Source organism: Neolamprologus multifasciatus, chromosome 9 (genome assembly GCF_963576455.1).
Source record: "Neolamprologus multifasciatus chromosome 9, fNeoMul1.2, whole genome shotgun sequence".
Taxonomy (NCBI): Eukaryota; Metazoa; Chordata; class Actinopteri; order Cichliformes; family Cichlidae; genus Neolamprologus; species Neolamprologus multifasciatus.
In genome coordinates this window covers 29,048,990-29,066,676 of record NC_140447.1, presented here as the reverse complement: position 1 = coordinate 29,066,676, position 17,687 = coordinate 29,048,990, and the positions used below count along the sequence as shown (strand labels likewise).

Below are 17,687 nucleotides of genomic sequence, written 5' to 3'. Positions count from 1 at the left end.
GACTGCGTTCTTCCATTTGCGCAACATCTCTAAAATTAGAAATATCCTGTCTCAGAGTGACGCTGAAAAACTAGTTCATGCATTTATTACTTCCAGGCTGGACTACTGCAATTCATTATTATCAGGATGTCCAAAAAACTCACTGAAAAGCCTTCAGTTAATCCAAAATGCTGCAGCAAGAGTACTGACAGGGACTAGAAGGAGAGAGCATATTTCTCCTGTTTTGGCTTCCCTTCATTGGCTTCCTGTTAAATCCAGAATTGAATTCAAAATCCTGCTCCTCACATACAAGGTCTTAAATAATCAGGCCCCATCTTATCTTAATGACCTTGTAGTACCATATCACCCTATTAGAGCACTTCGCTCCCGCTCTGCAGGCCTACTTGTTGTTCCTAGAGTATTTAAAAGTAGAATGGGAGGGAGAGCCTTCAGTTTTCAGGCCCCTCTTCTGTGGAACCAGCTTCCAGTTTGGATTCAGGAGACAGACACTATCTCTACTTTTAAGATTAGGCTTAAAACCTTCCTTTTTGCTAAAGCATATAGTTAGGGCTGGACCAGGTGACCCTGAATCCTCCCTTAGTTATGCTGCAATAGATGTAGGCTGCCGGGGGATTCCCATGATGCATTGAGTTTTTCCTTTCCAGTCACCTTTCTCACTCACTATGTATTAACAGACCTCTCTGTATTGAATCGTATCTGTTATTAATCTCTGTCTCTCTTCCACAGCATGTCTTTATCCTGTCTTCCTTCTCTCACCCCAACCGGTCGCAGCAGATGGCCGCCCCTCCCTGAGCCTGGTTCTGCCGGAGGTTTCTTCCTGTTAAAAGGGAGTTTTTCCTTCCCACTGTCGCCAAAGTGCTTGCTCATAGGGGGTCATATGATTGTTGGGCTTTTCTCTGTATCTATGAAGCGCCTTGAGGCGACATTTGTTGTGATTTGGCGCTATATAAATAAAATTGAATTGAATTGAATTGAACTTGTGGAAAAAGTGCTGTTAGTTATTTCACAGTCACCTGGCATTTGTGCTGTTCACAGAACCACAAGTCCATCGCTGGACCTCCTCTGCGCTGTCACTTTTGGAGCTTGGCACGCTCCCTTCATCCCTCAGGTTCTCATGTTCCAACACTGCGGACGATTTAAGGCAGAGCACGTCGTACACCTTAGTTGTCTTCGTCAACGCCAACGTCGAAATGCTTCCACTCCTTATGGTTGTTTGCTGTGCAAAGACTCCTACATACAATACATAGCTTTTTGTTCAATATTGATAGTTTAATAATTAGAAATCTACCCTCTGGATCTATAACTGTATCGAGTACTGTAAAATTAACATTTTTACGTATTAAAATTGCTACTCCCCTTTGTCTAGAATTATAACAGGCTGCAAACACATTAGGAAACTCAGGTGTTATAAGTTAGTTTAAACCTGTGACAGGTCTGTGAGTTTCTTGTAATAAAACAACATCTGCCTGTAGTTTTTTTAGCTGGTTAAATATCTTTAACCTCTTTCCTCTGGTGCCAGCTCCATTTACATTCCATGTGACAAACCTCAGTGTGCCCATAATTGTGTGTGTATGTCTAATGATGTACGCTGGGTGTTTCGTTTAGACAGGTGGAGAGAATGTGGAAACATCACTTATTTGTGTCACGGCAAGTGAGAAGAGCCGTGTGGAAGAAATTAAGGAGGGTCCAAACGCAGGTAGTCGTGAATGTGTGAAGGTGGTTTATTGAATAAACGGCAAAGGGAAAGTGGCAAACGAAGACAAGCTAAACTATACTGGAAAACAACTGAACTACAGCGCAGAAACCAGAACACGAACATGAAGGAGGGCGAGCAGAGGCAGACGATGGTAGACAGCAGGGAACACACGGATGAAACATGGTGAATACACAGACGGACCAGCGACTACAAACACAAAAGACACAACTAAAATACACTCAGAGAAACACAGGGAGATTACACACAGGTGGGGGACACAGCTGGGAGTCATTAACGAGACGAGAGGTGTGACTGAACACACTCACATGAGACGCAGACCTTCACAATAAAACAGGAACAAGAAACCAGGAACAAGAAACCATCACACTAAGACGCGGACTCGACATTGAGAGACAGACAGAAAATGACACATGGAACTAGACCAATACAAAGCAGCAGGTGATCACAGCAGTGAAAGAAAAGAGAAAGAAAGAAACCATGTGAACTGTGAGCGACAACAAAAAAAAGAAAAGAAATGGAAACATTCCAATTAAAGCAATGACGGAGGGTGATGGTGTTATATCTGCTATGACATCATACTGATATTACTAGGTTAAACCCATGTCAAAGGAGAGCGTGTGAGTGAATAAAAAAAGAGTGTAGCGGGTTATTATCTGGAGTGCAGTCAATATAACCACGGAGTGGTGCCGGGGTCGCGGTAGAGCTGTCCGTCCACGTAGAGCCGGTCCACGGCGATGACAGCACGGGGGCCTCTCTGGATGAAGCTACGTCGAACTGGGAACAGGACCTTGCGGCGTTCCAGGATCTCTTTGGGGAACTGGTCGTTCACGCTGAAGTCCGTTCCTTTCAGCTCCCTGCCGTGACTCTTCACCTGTTCCTTCTGTTTGAATTGACCGAATTTGGCCACAATAGGACGTGGTCTCCTGGTCCGCGACCTCACGCCCCCCAAGCAATGCACTCTATCGAAGTTGATGTTCTTTACGGTGTCCTCCAGCAGCTTCAGGTGGATTTTGATGAAGCTTTTCACCGTTGCTGGCTGAACACCAGGGATTCTCTCAGAGATTTAAATTCCCGGTGTAAAATATCCACCAGGGACAGCCTCGCATCGAACCTGGACAATCGCTTGTCGATTGACTCCAAGATATCTGCAATGTCTTTGCCTGCAGAATTTGGATGCACCGAAATGCCTGAAAGCAGTGGAATAAAGGAATAAAAAGATTTCAGATGATAAATTCAGGGGGTCCCTCTAGACATCCATCCATTTTAACATTAATTAAAATAGAGTCATGCAAGACTCAAATGCAACATCGAGAATAAAACACAGTGAGACATGGTCAAAGAAAGACACTCTATAAGAAGTACCACGACATGAGCAAATGTATATAAGGAGATACTGTAGCAGGAAGGCAGCTTCACATCTTAGCCATGTTGGCGATGACTGGAACGAAAAAACAGACAAACAAGAGCTTTAAGCTTTTCTGCAAATACTTTTCATGTGTTTGTGTTTGCACGTATCTTTTATCTTCTTTACTGTCAGACAGTTAAACACCAGCGAGGTTGCAGCTGAAAGAACATCAAACGAGAAATGTCTTTTAAACATTACTTTAATGAAATCCTCAATCATGACGAATCAGATTCTCCTGCGTCTTAAGAAAGTAAAAATAAACTAAAAGTAAACTTACTGAAAGTAAAAAAATTATGAAAACTAGCATATGTGGATAAATATGGTATATTTACACGATGAATTCAATTCGCATTCATATCTGACTCTGCTGCTTCTTCTTTCATAAATGACTCATCATCATCATCTTTGTTTAGATGCAGGAAGAATTATATAGAAATGAAAAAGGGATAAATCTTCTGACCAAACTTGCTGGGACTGTGTGAGGTCCTGAGGCTAAGAGTAAGGATTTATCCACAGGAGAGCTGCGTTCTTACAAAACATCCCACTGTGTAAACCTGACATCTGTGGAACAGCTGAGCTGTATGATGTGTACAAGGACACAAAACATTATTTACCATCAGATCCCGAGCCCTCCATGTGTTAATCAAGAAACTGCTGCTGTGCTGCATCCATAAATAATGAATAAATTAGGAGCTAAAGCTAAAAGGACAGTTTATTTGTACCATCTTCATGTCAACACATTCAAGAACATCACAGATGAAAGAAACATTAAAAACCTCCACACTACATAAAGCGAGAAAATAGTTTTTCTTTCAGGTGGTTTCAGAAAAAACTAAAACATCAAACACCTCCAAGACTCTCTTTGAAAAAACTAAAAACCTTTATTCTCATGGTCCAATCATGAGTGAACTCCCCGATGAAGCCTTGTGTGCTAAAACATGTCAGAGTTTTAAAGGTTAAACATGAGTTCCCAAAACGTTTTGCTGGAGAACAATGAACTATTTGACTGAGTTTCAATTATTTACAGACGAGCAAAACCAGGACACAGAAAAAAGGACAAAACTGACTCAGTAAAACGACAGAAAATAAGATCCCATGTAAATCTGTATTATGTCGAAGTTCAGCCCAGCAACCAGTTCAGTTCAATACAAGTTTAAATGATTCTATCTGAACTCTGTGGAGCCTGATCTCAAGCTTTTTGAGTCTGACACTGAAACCAGAGGATCTTTCTGTCTCTTCAGATTCACTGTGATCCAGTGATGGGAGTGATTTCAGCCCTGAGTGATCACGCTGATGTTTGCACAGAGCAGACAATGAGGTGAATGTTTTGGCACATTGGTAACAGTGAAACAGTTTATTAGTAACGTGGGATCGTTTGTGTTCGGAGTATGAACTGAGATTCCTGAAGCTCTTGTCACACTGGTCACAGCTGTAGTTTCCTTCCATGTGTGTACGTTCATGCCTGTTACGATGACCTGAACATGAGAAGCTTTTGTCACAGTGTCTGCACTTGTATGGTTTCTCTCCTGTGTGCACTCGTTTGTGTGTTTTAAGCTCACCTGCAGTGGTGAAGGATGACCCACACTGATCACAGAGGTGCTTTTTAACCCCACTGTGAATCAGTTCATGTTTTTTTAAGTCACCTGATGTGGTGAAGCTTCTCCCACATTCTTTGCAGTATTTCAGTTTGTCTCCAGTGTGTCTACGTTGATGTGTTTTTAGGTCAGCTTTCCAACTGAAAGTTTTTCCACAGAGGTCACAATGAAAGTCTTTCCCACCACCACAGTGATCACAGGGTTGAGAACTGGATCCATCTGTGTCTCTCTGCTTCTAAAGACACAAAGACAGTGTAAGTCAGTCCTTCAACACTTTTATCCTGAACGTCGCCTGAAATAAAGAGCATCTCTGCAGACGTCCAATTACATTTTACTGTTTCAGTTAACACACTCAGTTTACTGGAATGCAATAACTACAATACTACCACCATAATACTACAGTAATACTAAAATCATAACTGACATGAAAATCTGAATAATCACTCAGAGCTGATTTCCATGCAGTAGAATTGCTAACATGCTAACACAGTTTAATGAGCAGAGTTGTTCCAAACAGTCAGGCTAAAATGACAAGATAAAAATATAAATACATACCTCACAGTAACTGCACTTGTAGAGTCTCTTTCTGGTGTGGATCTGTTGGTGTCGTCTCAGGTAACGTGGCGCTTTAAAAGTCTTCTCACACAGGTCACATTTATAAGGTCTCTCGTCAGTGTGGGTAAACATGTGTTCTTGTAACTGTGTGTCTGTAGAAAAGTATTTGCCACACTGTTCACAGCTGTACACATCACGTCTGGTGTGAATGCGTAGGTGTATATTTAAGTACCCTCTCTGGCTGAAAGTTTTTCCACAAATCTCACAGCTGTATGCCTTAATTCCAGAGTGGGTAACTAGATGACTCTGTAAGCTGCTACTGTGAGTAAAAGCTCTGCCACACTGATCACAGCTGTACGCTTTAACTCCACTGTGGATGAGTTGGTGTGTTTTTAGGGAACGCTTCCTGGAAAAAGACTTTCCACACAAGTCACAGCTGAACGGTCTCTCTCCAGTGTGGATGACCTGATGCTGTTTTAGTGAACCCTTCAAAGTAAAACCCTTCCCACACTCGTCACAGGTGTATGTTTTCTCTCTCTTTCTTCTGTGAGGTTTGTCGGCCTCCTGAGAGCGCTGACTTCTCGCTCCATGTTGGTCCTGCAGTGACAGAGATACAAACAGAGGCAGTGAGTGAAATGCAGTCGTGGAACAAACTGAACCTTCAAACTCCCTCCATTAACACTAGTTTTAAACCTGAAGGTGGAGTGTGGCACCAAACACCTTAAAGGTCTCTTATTCCCACCTGCTGGTAGTTCTAACACATTACATCCAAACTGGTGTTAAAAATAATTCATGACTGTTTAAACACTAAAATCATGCCCATCCCTCCTGATTGTACACACACACACACACACACACACGCACACACACACGCACACACACACACGCAGACACACACGCAGACACACACGAAGAGTTGTCAAAGGAGCTTGCAAAGAAAAGTGTCTGGACTTCTTTAAGTTACTTGAAGACGTTTCACCTCTCATCCGAGAGGCTTCTTCAGTTCTAAGGTCAAATGGTGGAGAGTCCCAGATATAAACCTAGTGGGACTCTCCACCATTTGACCTTAGAACTGAAGAAGCCTCTCGGATGAGAGGTGAAACGTCTTCAAGTAACTTAAAGAAGTCCAGACGCTTTTCTTTGCAAGCTCCTTTGACTACGATGACCTGGATGACTGAGAACCTTCACAGACACACACAGAGTTGCTGTTTGTAATACATATTTCTATAATTTTTTATAGATTTATACATAATTATTCAGTGATAATAAATCCCATGTTTTTTTATTTGTTTATTCAAAAAGAACCCCATTAGCTTCCACAATAGATGTTGCTCGTCGTCCGTCAAATACAATCACATAAAATATTATACAATAAAGTGGATTCAAGATATCCACATAATTTGGCTCTTATGGCTCTCTAAGCAATCAATAATAACAATAATAATAAAAATATTATTATCAATAATATTGAGGCACATTACACAAATATCAAAAACAAATCATCTCTTACAATATTACAACAACTAAAAGTTCTGTAAATCGGCTTTTAAGTGTTCATTGAAGTTTTGAATAGTTGCTAATTCTCTAATTTTATGAGGCAATTTATTCCACCTGAAAGTTGCTCTAAATATAACAGTTTTACAAAAAGTTACTTTTAACTCGAGGATTTACTAAATTGCAGTTTGTTGAAAATCGTGTAATATCATTATGTATTTCATCAGGATACTGCAGCTGAGCAGAAATAAATGTGGTGTGTTTAACAGAATTGCGTTCTTTATAACTACAAGTAAGCCATAGAATATTTTAGCCTGTACAGGAAGCCAAGAAAGTTGATAATGCATTTTATCGATATTAGTATTAGAGATGGCACGATGCCACTTTTTAATGTCCAATACCGATTCCGATATCATATGGATATCTGCCGATACCGATATGAATCCGATATAGTGTTTTTTGTAATCAATAAAACTGTTTTTTAAATAAATATCTTGCTGCATTTTGTATAAGTTCATACTCAAGTTTTAAAAACAAGACACTAAAGCTATTCTGTTATACCAAATGAGCCCTTTCCTCTACTCCCTCTTCACCCACGACTGCAGACCTGCCAATGGTTCTGACACCATCATTAAGTTTGCAGATGACACCACGGTGATTGGCCTCATCAGTGACAACGATGAGGTCTACAGGGAGGATGTGGATCGTCTGGCTGAGTGGTGCGACACAAACAACCTGCTGCTTAACACCGAGAAGACCAAGGAGCTCATCGTGGACTACAGGAGGAATGCTGACCCACATCCACCCATCTACATTAAGGGGACGGCTGTGGAGCGTGTGAGCAGCTTCAAGTTCCTTCGAGTCGACATCTCCGAGGATCTCATCTGGACGACCAACTGCTCCAAGCTGGTCAAGAAGGCTCACCAGCGCCTCTTCTTCTTGAGGACTCTGAGGAAGAACCACCTGTCCTCAGACATCCTGGTGAACTTCTATTGCTGCACCATCGAGATCATCCTGACCAACTGTATAACAGTCTGGTACAGGAACTGGTCCGCCTCAGACCGGAAGGCGTTGCAGAGGGTTGTGAAAACTGCCCAGCGCATCGCCAAAGCACCACTTCCTGCCATAAAGGACATCTACAGGAAGCGGTGTCTGAAAAGGGCTGGGAAAATCATCAAAGAGCCCAGTCACCCATCACATGGACTCTTCACCCTCCTGCCCTCTGGGAGGCGCTACAGGAGCCTCTGGACTAAGACCACCAGGTACCGGAACAGCTTCTTCCCCACAGCTGTCAGACTCCTGAACTCTGCCTCCTGACATCTGACCCACATTAAACTCATGGACTGAACATACACACACCCACAACCACTAATGAGATTCGAAGTGCGTTTCTGAGATACCGACGAGGCCTCCCTTGCAAGTAAATCGATCGATCGCTGTTGCCTTGTTTTTCTTTCATGGGAATAAGCCCTGGATACAGCGGGGTCTGAGTTTAGACCCAACAGGTTCAGTGAAGAAAAATGTCTGATTGTAACCTGAGGGGTTTTTTTACATTAAGAAAAAGGCACCAAACATCAAATCAATTTAAGCCTAAACAGTAGCACATGAACGTAGAGCAGGGCGATATGACCAAAAATGCAAATTCCTCGGAGCAAATGTCGGCCAATTTCCATTGGAAATGCCTTTTGGTTTAACTGTCAGCAAGGAATTTGCATTTGCACTGTTAAATTTTTATATAACTTCAATACACATAAAAAACAGCTGTTTGATTAAGTGAAAATACATTGATGGGTTTTTTAATAAAGTTGTGGAGTTGTAAAGTATTTTGTCTAGTGTCAATTATATCGTCAGTTATATCATTATCGCAAATTTTCAAATGTATATCGTGATAAATATTTTTGGTCATATCGCCCTGCTCTGTCTGTCACCTTCTGTGTTGAGCTCATTGTTTTCTCTGTAGTGGCTGAGCTGAGTCCAAGTAACTGAAAATGTTCCTCTGCTGCTCCGTCAGACTCTTCTCCTCCTGCTGATCAGCTGGGACACAAAGCAGATCTTTGTTAGGCGCCACACTGCACTGAAGAGTCAAAGTGTCTCATATGTTCACCTGACAAGTAAAAGAAAACATTTTGTGCTTCCCGAGGTGGGCAACTTATTGGAAACAAACACAAAAGGGTTGAGCACCGATACAAAGTTTAGCAGTATAGCAGGAGAGACTGAGGCCTGTTATTAGAATCAAATGCCCAGTGGGCCAACACACCAATATATATATACACACACTCACACACACTATATATATATCTATATATATCTATATCTATATCTATATATATCTATATCTATATATATATATATATATATATATATATATATATATATATTGTGTGTGTGTGTGTATGTGGTGTTAAATAGGCCTATACTACTGCGCTTTGATGTCGCTGGTAAGGGTGAAACTCATTGTGAAACGTCTGAGAACCACTGCTACAGAACAATGGAGATTTCCGTTATATGGTAACACCTGCAACTCACGTGACGCCCAGAATTGTACAATACTGATGCTTGAGAGCGCGCGTCTCATGCAAGTATGTGTAGAGTGTTGAGCGCGTGATCAGTGGTGGGAAAAACAACTCATGAAACTTGACCTTTCCATACTCGTGGCTCACTTGCACATCTAATCTATTCGTTTGCACACTTCCACACACCCAGCTGCTGTTTCCTGTTTTGCTACACTCTGGAGAGCCTCGCCTTTAACGGTCTTCTCTCACAGAGAGCAGCAGAAAACTTCATTCAGAAAAGTTCGAAAAACTCGAGATTGACTGAACTCAGTTCAAAGTTACCTTGGCACTTACCTTTAGATGTGAGAGGTAGTGATGGTCCGCTTGAAGCTGATGATAAGGTGCGTGTGTCAGAAAAATCAACACGCTGCTTCAGAAGCACTGTGTCGAGGCTTGATTCGTTTGGCCAGAGTCACATGATTAGTGACGTCTGAAGCTTCATTTAGAACGTACTGTTTTTTTTTTTTTAAAGTTTGACGAGCATCTTGACTTTTGGTCTTTGGATATTAACAGTCCTGGGTATGTGACTTCTTGTTTAACAGAAATGTTACAGATAGCATTTGCAGTGCAGCCTTTAATTGCTACAAATTCACATTTTTTAGATTTAGACATAAACCAGATGCCTCAGAGAAATCACTAATAACACTAAGGGCTAGACGGATTTGATTTGCATTCTTCAAGAAGAGTGGTGTCATCAGCTAGCTGGCTGATGATGAGCTTCTTATCAGCTATGGTGATTCCTTGTAAAACAGGTCAAATCTTGGGGTGGAGTCTTAATCATTTTAACTGAGCTATTGCCATTCGTGTACAAGGTTTTGAAGCTTTACAGAAAAATTATCCAAAGCCAAATTTTTTCAAAGAGTGGAAAATAAATTGATGTTCAATTGTATCAAAGGTCAGAGAATGAATCTATTGTCAGATACCAAATTAGAGTAATCAAGTAGATCCAAAACCAGTCTAATGTTATTAGAAATGTGTCTATTTCTCACAAAGCCTGATTGTGTCTCATCGATAATTGTATCCAAGAACTCTTTATTTCTGTTAGCAAGTACTAAAGCCATAACCTCATAGTCATTATTGAGCAGACAGATGGGTCTCCAATTATCAATAAGAAGTAAGTCTTTGTTTGGCTTTGGAATAAGTGTTATGAGACCCTGAGTAAGAGTAGGAGGGAGGGTGTTATTCTCTATACTTTCTATGAAAACCTGCAGTAAGAACGGAGCACTTCCTCTCCATGGCCTTATCAACATCCAACATCCAATCTCCAGACTTCAGACTCTGCTCCTGAGGAGAAACAGAATCATCTGGCAGATCATTTGTTCTCATGACTTCTTTACTTTTAAACATTTTGAGCATCCAATCTGCTAATGTGCTCTCTCTTCTGCTTTTCTATCATCACTACAGAAGGCTAAAACTCTAAATGCTCTACCATATATAATCTCAAAGAGTCAGACCGTTCTCTGTTGGAGTAATCCTCATGTACATCTTAACTAGTTCTATACAGTCTAACCATGTCCTGCCTGTCTCTTCCATTGACTTCCCAAGTCTTAGCTTTACTGTGCCGTTAGTTCTCTCTACCAACCCTGCACTTTGTGGGTGATATGAACAAAGATGTTTTAGTGTTATCCATAGATGCTGTGCCATTAATCCAATCACTTGATTTACAAAGTGTGGACCATCATCACTATAAATGGTCTCCGGAATCCCGTGTTCTGGGATGATATTCTTACATGTTGCTTTGGCAACTGAAATGGCATCTGCTTCCCTAGTTGATTGATTGATTGATTGATTGATTGATATACCTTTATTAGTGCCACAAGGGGAAATTTCATGTTAAGGCTGCCGACCTATTGCACGCAAGGGCGGCGCTATCTTACCCTCCAACCATACATACTTTACAATAAAAACATCACATGGGGAATACTGGTCAGAGAGGTATAACAATGGAAAATGCACCACATGAGGAAAGATAAGGAGAAAAAAATAACTCCCCCCAGACTGAGCTCCAACAGGGAGATCAGTTTGAGAACAGAAAAAAAAACACCTCTGCACATAGCACATGAAAAAACTCCTAATACACCAAAGAAACACATGACAAGCAACAGGGACGGGTAAAGGGTGAGAGACAGTCAGTGTAGACAGTCATCTGGGCCTGCAGCCTATGTGCTGGTCTCCATGATCCACCGTCAGCATCAGAAGGGAATAAGTGTCGAAGGCGTTTGGAGGGGGAGGGGGGATGAGTGTACATCTGCATATGTGTGTGTGTGTGTGTGTGTGTGTGTGTATGTCCAGACTTCAGCTGAGACAGTGTCCTTCGCCCTGCCAGGCTAAGTAAACAGTCTTCCAGCCAACCCAGGTGGCCTTGCATAGAATGGGAAGAACCCACTGCCCACTTTGCAAAAGGGCACACTATCACTAGACAATACTTACAGTTATTACAGTTGGACAGCTCTATAAAATCCATGTGAATAACTTGAAATGGCTGACTGGGTCTGAGGAATTTCCCTCTCTTAGGTCTCAAATTACCCCGAGAATTGTGCTTGCAACATATCATATATGACCTGCAAAATCTTTCAAAGGTATTAAATCCTAGAGTATGAAAATGTTGCCATGTGGCCCATGGCTCAAAATAGCAGCAGTCTTATACAATTTCTATGGCAGTATTGGTTTATCGCACAGACAATAACACCATCCTGCAAGCTCGCTCCTTCTGTAAGCCACAACTATTTTTCCTGCAGTAGGTGAGTGGGCCTGCATGTCTGCCACTGCATCTTGTATAATAGGCGATGTCTGTTGATGTTGCACTGCTAAAATGTGAACACCATGTGCTCCTAAAGCTGCCTCTTTTGCGATCTTATCTGCAAAAGCATTCCCTAATGCAACTGGATCTTTCCCTCACATGTGTGCTGCACATTTACAAATGGCCATTCTACTGGGCAATATTATTGCTTCCAGTAGATTTTGCGGGAGTTTGGTGTGTTGTACAGGCTTCCCTGTAGAGGCTGTCACACCTCGTCTCACCCACTGCACTACAAAGTAATGTAATGTAGCAAATGCATATTGGCTATCAGTGTATATTGTCTCTCTGCAGCTTTACACCCTTCCGTTAAAGCTAGCATCTCTGCTGCTTAAGCAAATATGAAACATGCTAGTTGTCCTGCACAGTTAATTTTCTCACTATCTACTACAGTAAAACCTGTTTTAGCCTGTCCCTCTACTGTTGTAAAGCTCGAACCATCAACAAACCAAACCTTTCCCTCATCAAGTGGCACATCTGTTAAGTCATCCCTCGGCTTACACTCCTTCTCCACGTGCTCTCTACACTCATGAGAAGTGCCCTCTTCTTTCGTTGGCAAAAGGGTTGATGGATTCAGAATTGTGCACCATTTTATGGTTATGTGTGGTTGTAAGAGTAACAGTAACATTAAAGACAAGTGTCTTGCAGCTGACAGAAATTTAATTTTAGTCTGCAGTAGTAGACATCTACCTCGTGTGGAACTAACAGTGTCAAAAGGGGAAATAAACTATTTCCTGAAACGTTGTACAGCTTAAGCTGCTGCACATACTGATTCAATTCAATTCAATTCAATTTTATTTATACAGCGCCAAATCACAACAAATGTCGCCTCAAGGCGCTTCATAGATACAGAGAAAAGCCCAACAATCATATGACCCCCTGTGAGCAAGCACTTTGGCGACAGTGGGAAGGAAAAACTCCCTTTTAACAGGAAGAAACCTCCGGCAGAACCAGGCTCAGGGAGGGGCGGCCATCTGCTGCGACCGGTTGGGGTGAGAGAAGGAAGACAGGATAAAAGACATGCTGTGGAAGAGAGACAGAGATTAATAACAGATACGATTCAATACAGAGAGGTCTGTTAACACATAGTGAGTGAGAAAGGTGACTGGAAAGGAAAAACTCAATGCATCATGGGAATCCCCCGGCAGCCTACATCTATTGCAGCATAACTAAGGGAGGATTCCTCTGCGCTGTCACTTTTGGAGCTTGGCACGCTCCCTCAGGTTCTCATGTTCCAACGCTGCGGACGATTTAAGGCAGAGCACGTCGTACACCTTAGTTGTCTTCGTCAACGCCAACGTCGAAATGCTTCCACTCCTTATGGTTGTTTGCTGTGCAAAGACTCCTACATACAATACATAGCTTTTTGTTCAATATTGATAGTTTAATAATTAGGAATCTACCCTCTGGATCTATAACTGTATCGAGTACTGTAAAATTAACATTTTTACGTATTAAAATTGCTACTCCCCTTTGTCTAGAATTATAACAGGCTGCAAACACATTAGGAAACTCAGGTGTTTTAAGTTCGTTTAAACCTGTGACAGGTCGTGAATGTCGTGAATGTGTGAAGGTGGTTTATTGAATAAACGGCAAAGGGAAAGTGGCAAACGAAGACAAACTAAACTATACTGGAAAACAACTGAACTACAGCGCAGAAACCAGAACACGAACATGAAGGAGGGCGAGCAGAGGCAGACGATGGTAGACAGCAGGGAACACACGGATGAAACATGGTGAATACACAGACGGACCAGCGACTACAAACACAAAAGACACAACTAAAATACACTCAGAGAAACACAGGGAGATTACACACAGGTGGGGGACACAGCTGGGAGTCATTAACGAGACGAGAGGTAAAACTGAACACACTCACATGAGACGCAGACCTTCACAATAAAACAGGAACAAGAAACCAGGAACAAGAAACCATCACACTAAGACGCGGACTCGACATTGAGAGACAGACAGAAAATGACACATGGAACTAGACCAATACAAAGCAGACACAACCAAAGAACAAATCCTAAACACAAATAGACAGAAACATGAAACTCTAATAATAAACATCATAATCATTAACACAACAAGAAAACAATCCCTGATGCAAAATTAAGCCAAAACATAATAAACTCAAAATACTGGGTCCAACGGACCCAGAACCGTGACAGTTTGTAAATAGAAAGAGAAAAAAAAGTGTGGTGAGAGGCTCCAGAAGTCTGACTATGTGTGTGAATATTCACTAATATGAACAAGCGTGGCTTGCGTATGTGTCCTGTAAGTCTGTGCGCACTGTGAGGCTGTTGTAAATGTGCTGCCGTTGAGCGCATGTGTTTGCGTGATCGTGGTGTGTGAATATGCAGAAATAGAGGGTGTTGTTTGTAGGTGAGTGGGGAAGTAGGTGATCACAGCAGGGAAAGAAACCATGTGAACTGTGAGCGACAACAAAAAAAAGAAAAGAAACGGAAACATTCCAATTAAAGCAATGACGGAGGGTGATGGTGTTATATCTGCTATGACATCATACTGATATTACTAGGTTAAACCCATGTCAAAGGAGAGCGTGTGAGTGAATAAAAAAAGAGTGTAGCGGGTTATTATCTGGAGTGCAGTCAATATAACCACGGAGTGGTGCCGGGGTCGCGGTAGAGCTGTCCGTCCACGTAGAGCCGGTCCATGGCGATGACAGCACGGGAGCCTCTCTGGATGAAGCTACGTCGAACTGGGAACAGGACCTTGCGTCGTTCCAGGATCTCTTTGGGGAACTGGTCATTCATGCTGAAGTCCGTTCCTTTCAGCTCCCTGCCGCGACTCTTCACCTGTTCCTTCTGTTTGAACTTCGGACCAAACCTGCTGGGACTGTGTGAGGTCCTGAGGCTAAGAGTAAGGATTTATCCACAGGAGAGCTGCGTTCTTACAAAACATCCCACTGTGTAAACCTGACATCTGTGGAAAAGCTGAGCTGTATGATGTGTCAAGAAACTGCTGCTGTGTTACATCCATAAATAATGAATAAATAAGGAGCTAAAGCTAAAAGGACAGTTTATTTGTACCATCTTCATGTCAACACATTCAAGAACATCACAGATGAAAGAAACATTAAAAACTTCCACACTACATAAAGCAAGAAAAATTGTTTTTCTTTCAGGTGGTTTCAGAAAAAACAAAAACATCAAACATCTCCAAGACTCTCTTTGAAAGAACTAAAAACCTTCATTCTCATGGTCCAATCACGAGTGAACTCCCCGATGAAGCCTTGTGTGCTAAAACATGTCAGAGTTTTAAAGGTTAAACATGAGTTTCCAAAACGTTTTGCTGGAGAACAATGAACTATTTGACTGAGTTTCAATTATTTACAGACGAGCAAAACCAGGACAGAGAAAAAAGGACAAAACTGACTCAGTAAAACGACAGAAAATAAGATCCCATGTAAATCTGTATTATGTCGAAGTTCAGCCCAGCAACCAGTTCAGTTCAACGCAAGTTTAAATGATTCTATCTGAACTCTGTGGAGCCTGATCTCAAGCTTTTTGAGTCTGACACTGAAACCAGAGGATCTTTCTGTCTCTTCAGATTCACTGTGATCCAGTGATGGGAGTGATTTCAGCCCTGAGTGATCACGCTGATGTTTGCACAGAGCAGACAATGAGGTGAATGTTTGGGCACATTGGTAACAGTGAAACAGTTTATTAGTAACGTGGGATTGTTTGTGTTCGGAGTATGAACTGAGATTCCTGAAGCTCTTGTCACACTGGTCACAGCTGTAGTTTCCTTCCATGTGTGTACGTTCATGCCTGTTACGATGACCTGAACATGAGAAGCTTTTGTCACAGTGTCTGCACTTGTATGGTTTCTCTCCTGTGTGGACTCGTTTGTGTGTTTTAAGCTCACATGCAGTGGTGAAGGATGACCCACACTGATCACAGAGGTGCTTTTTAACCCCACTGTGAATCAGTTCATGTTTTTTTAAGTCACCTGATGTGGTGAAGCTTCTCCCACATTCTTTGCAGTATTTCAGTTTGTCTCCAGTGTGTCTACGTTGATGTGTTTTTAGGTTGGCTTTCCAACTGAAGGTTTTTCCACAAAGATCACAACGAAAGTCTTTCCCACCACCACAGTGATGACAGGGTTGAGAACTGGATCCATCTGTGTCGCTCTGCTTCTAAACAAAGACACAAAGACAGTGTAAGTCAGTCCTTCAACACTTTTATCCTGAACGTCGCCTGGAATAAAGAGCATCTCTGCAGACGTCCAATTACATTTTACTGTTTCAGTTAACACACTCAGTTTACTGGGCTGCAATAACTACAATACTACCACCATAATACTACAGTAATACTAAAATCATAACTGACATGAAAATCTGAATAATCACTCAGAGCTGATTTCCATGTAGTAGAATTGCTAACATGCTAACACAGTTTAATGAGCAGAGTTGTTCCAGACAGTCAGGCTAAAATGACAAGATAAAAATATAAATACATACCTCACAGTAACTGCACTTGTAGAGTCTCTTTCTGGTGTGGATCTGTTGGTGGTGTCTCAGGTAATGTGGAGATTTAAAAGTCTTCTCACACAGGTCACATTTATAAGGTCTCTCCTCAGTGTGGGTAAACATGTGTTTTTGTAACTGTTGGTCTGTAGCAAAGTATTTGCCACACTGTTCACAGCTGTACACATCATGTCTGGTGTGAATGCGAAGGTGTCTATTTCGGTACCCTCTGTGGCTGAAAGTTTTTCCACAAATCTCACAGCTGTATGCCTTAATTCCAGAGTGGGTAACTAGATGTCTCTGTAAGTGTCTACTGTGAGTAAAAGCTCTGCCACACTGATCACAGCTGTACGCTTTAACTCCACTGTGGATGAGTTGGTGTTCTTTTAGGGAACGCTTCCTGGAAAAAGACTTTCCACACAAGTCACAGCTGAACGGTCTCTCTCCAGTGTGGATGACCTGATGCTGTTTTAGTTCAGCCCTCACAGTAAAACCCTTCCCACACTCGTCACAGCTGTATGCCTTAATTCCAGAGTGGGTAACTAGATGACTCTGTAAGCTGTCACTGCGAGTAAAAGCTCTGCCACACTGATCACAGCTGTACGCTTTAACTCCACTGTGGATGAGTTGGTGTTTTTTTAGGTTACCCTTCCTGGAAAAAGACTTTCCACACTCGTCACAGGTGTGTTTTTTCTCTCCCTTTCTTCTGTGAGGTTTATCGGCCTCCTGAGAGCGCTGACTTCTCGCTCCATGTTGGTCCTGCAGTGACAGAGATACAAACAGAGCCAGTGAGGGAAATGCAGTCGTGGAACAAACTGAACCTTCAAACTCCCTCCATTAACACTAGTTTTAAACCTGAAGGTGGAGTGTGGCACCAAACACCTTAAATGTCTCTTATCCCCACCTGCTGGTAGTTCTAACACATTACATCCAACTTGGTGTTAAAAATAATTCATGACTGTTTAAACACTAAAATCATGCCCATCCCTCCTGATTGTACACACACACACAGTTGTTGTTTGTAATACATATTTCTATAATTTGTATAGATTTATACATAATTATTCAGTGATAATA

The 17,687-nt window shown here is 41.8% G+C and overlaps 1 protein-coding gene across 10 annotated transcripts in view; it reads right to left on the bottom strand.

Annotated features, from left to right (window-relative positions):
* Positions 1–981: 981 nt before the first annotated feature.
* The window catches only part of LOC146511766 (uncharacterized), a 33,307-nt gene continuing 16,601 nt past the window's right edge, over positions 982–17,687 (bottom strand). For 3 of the 10 annotated variants that reach the window (XM_085172389.1, XM_085172388.1, XM_085172385.1), the window contains exons 2-4: positions 8,695–8,800; positions 5,273–5,869; positions 2,913–4,952 (exon numbers count right to left, since the gene is read on the bottom strand). In XM_085172389.1, coding sequence (XP_085028515.1) covers positions 4,260–4,952; positions 5,273–5,869; positions 8,695–8,712 — 1,308 coding nt within the window. In that variant the 5' untranslated portion in view covers positions 8,713–8,800 and the 3' untranslated portion in view covers positions 2,913–4,259. The other 7 variants (XM_085172383.1, XM_085172381.1, XM_085172387.1 and 4 more) reach the window with 6 other exon arrangements.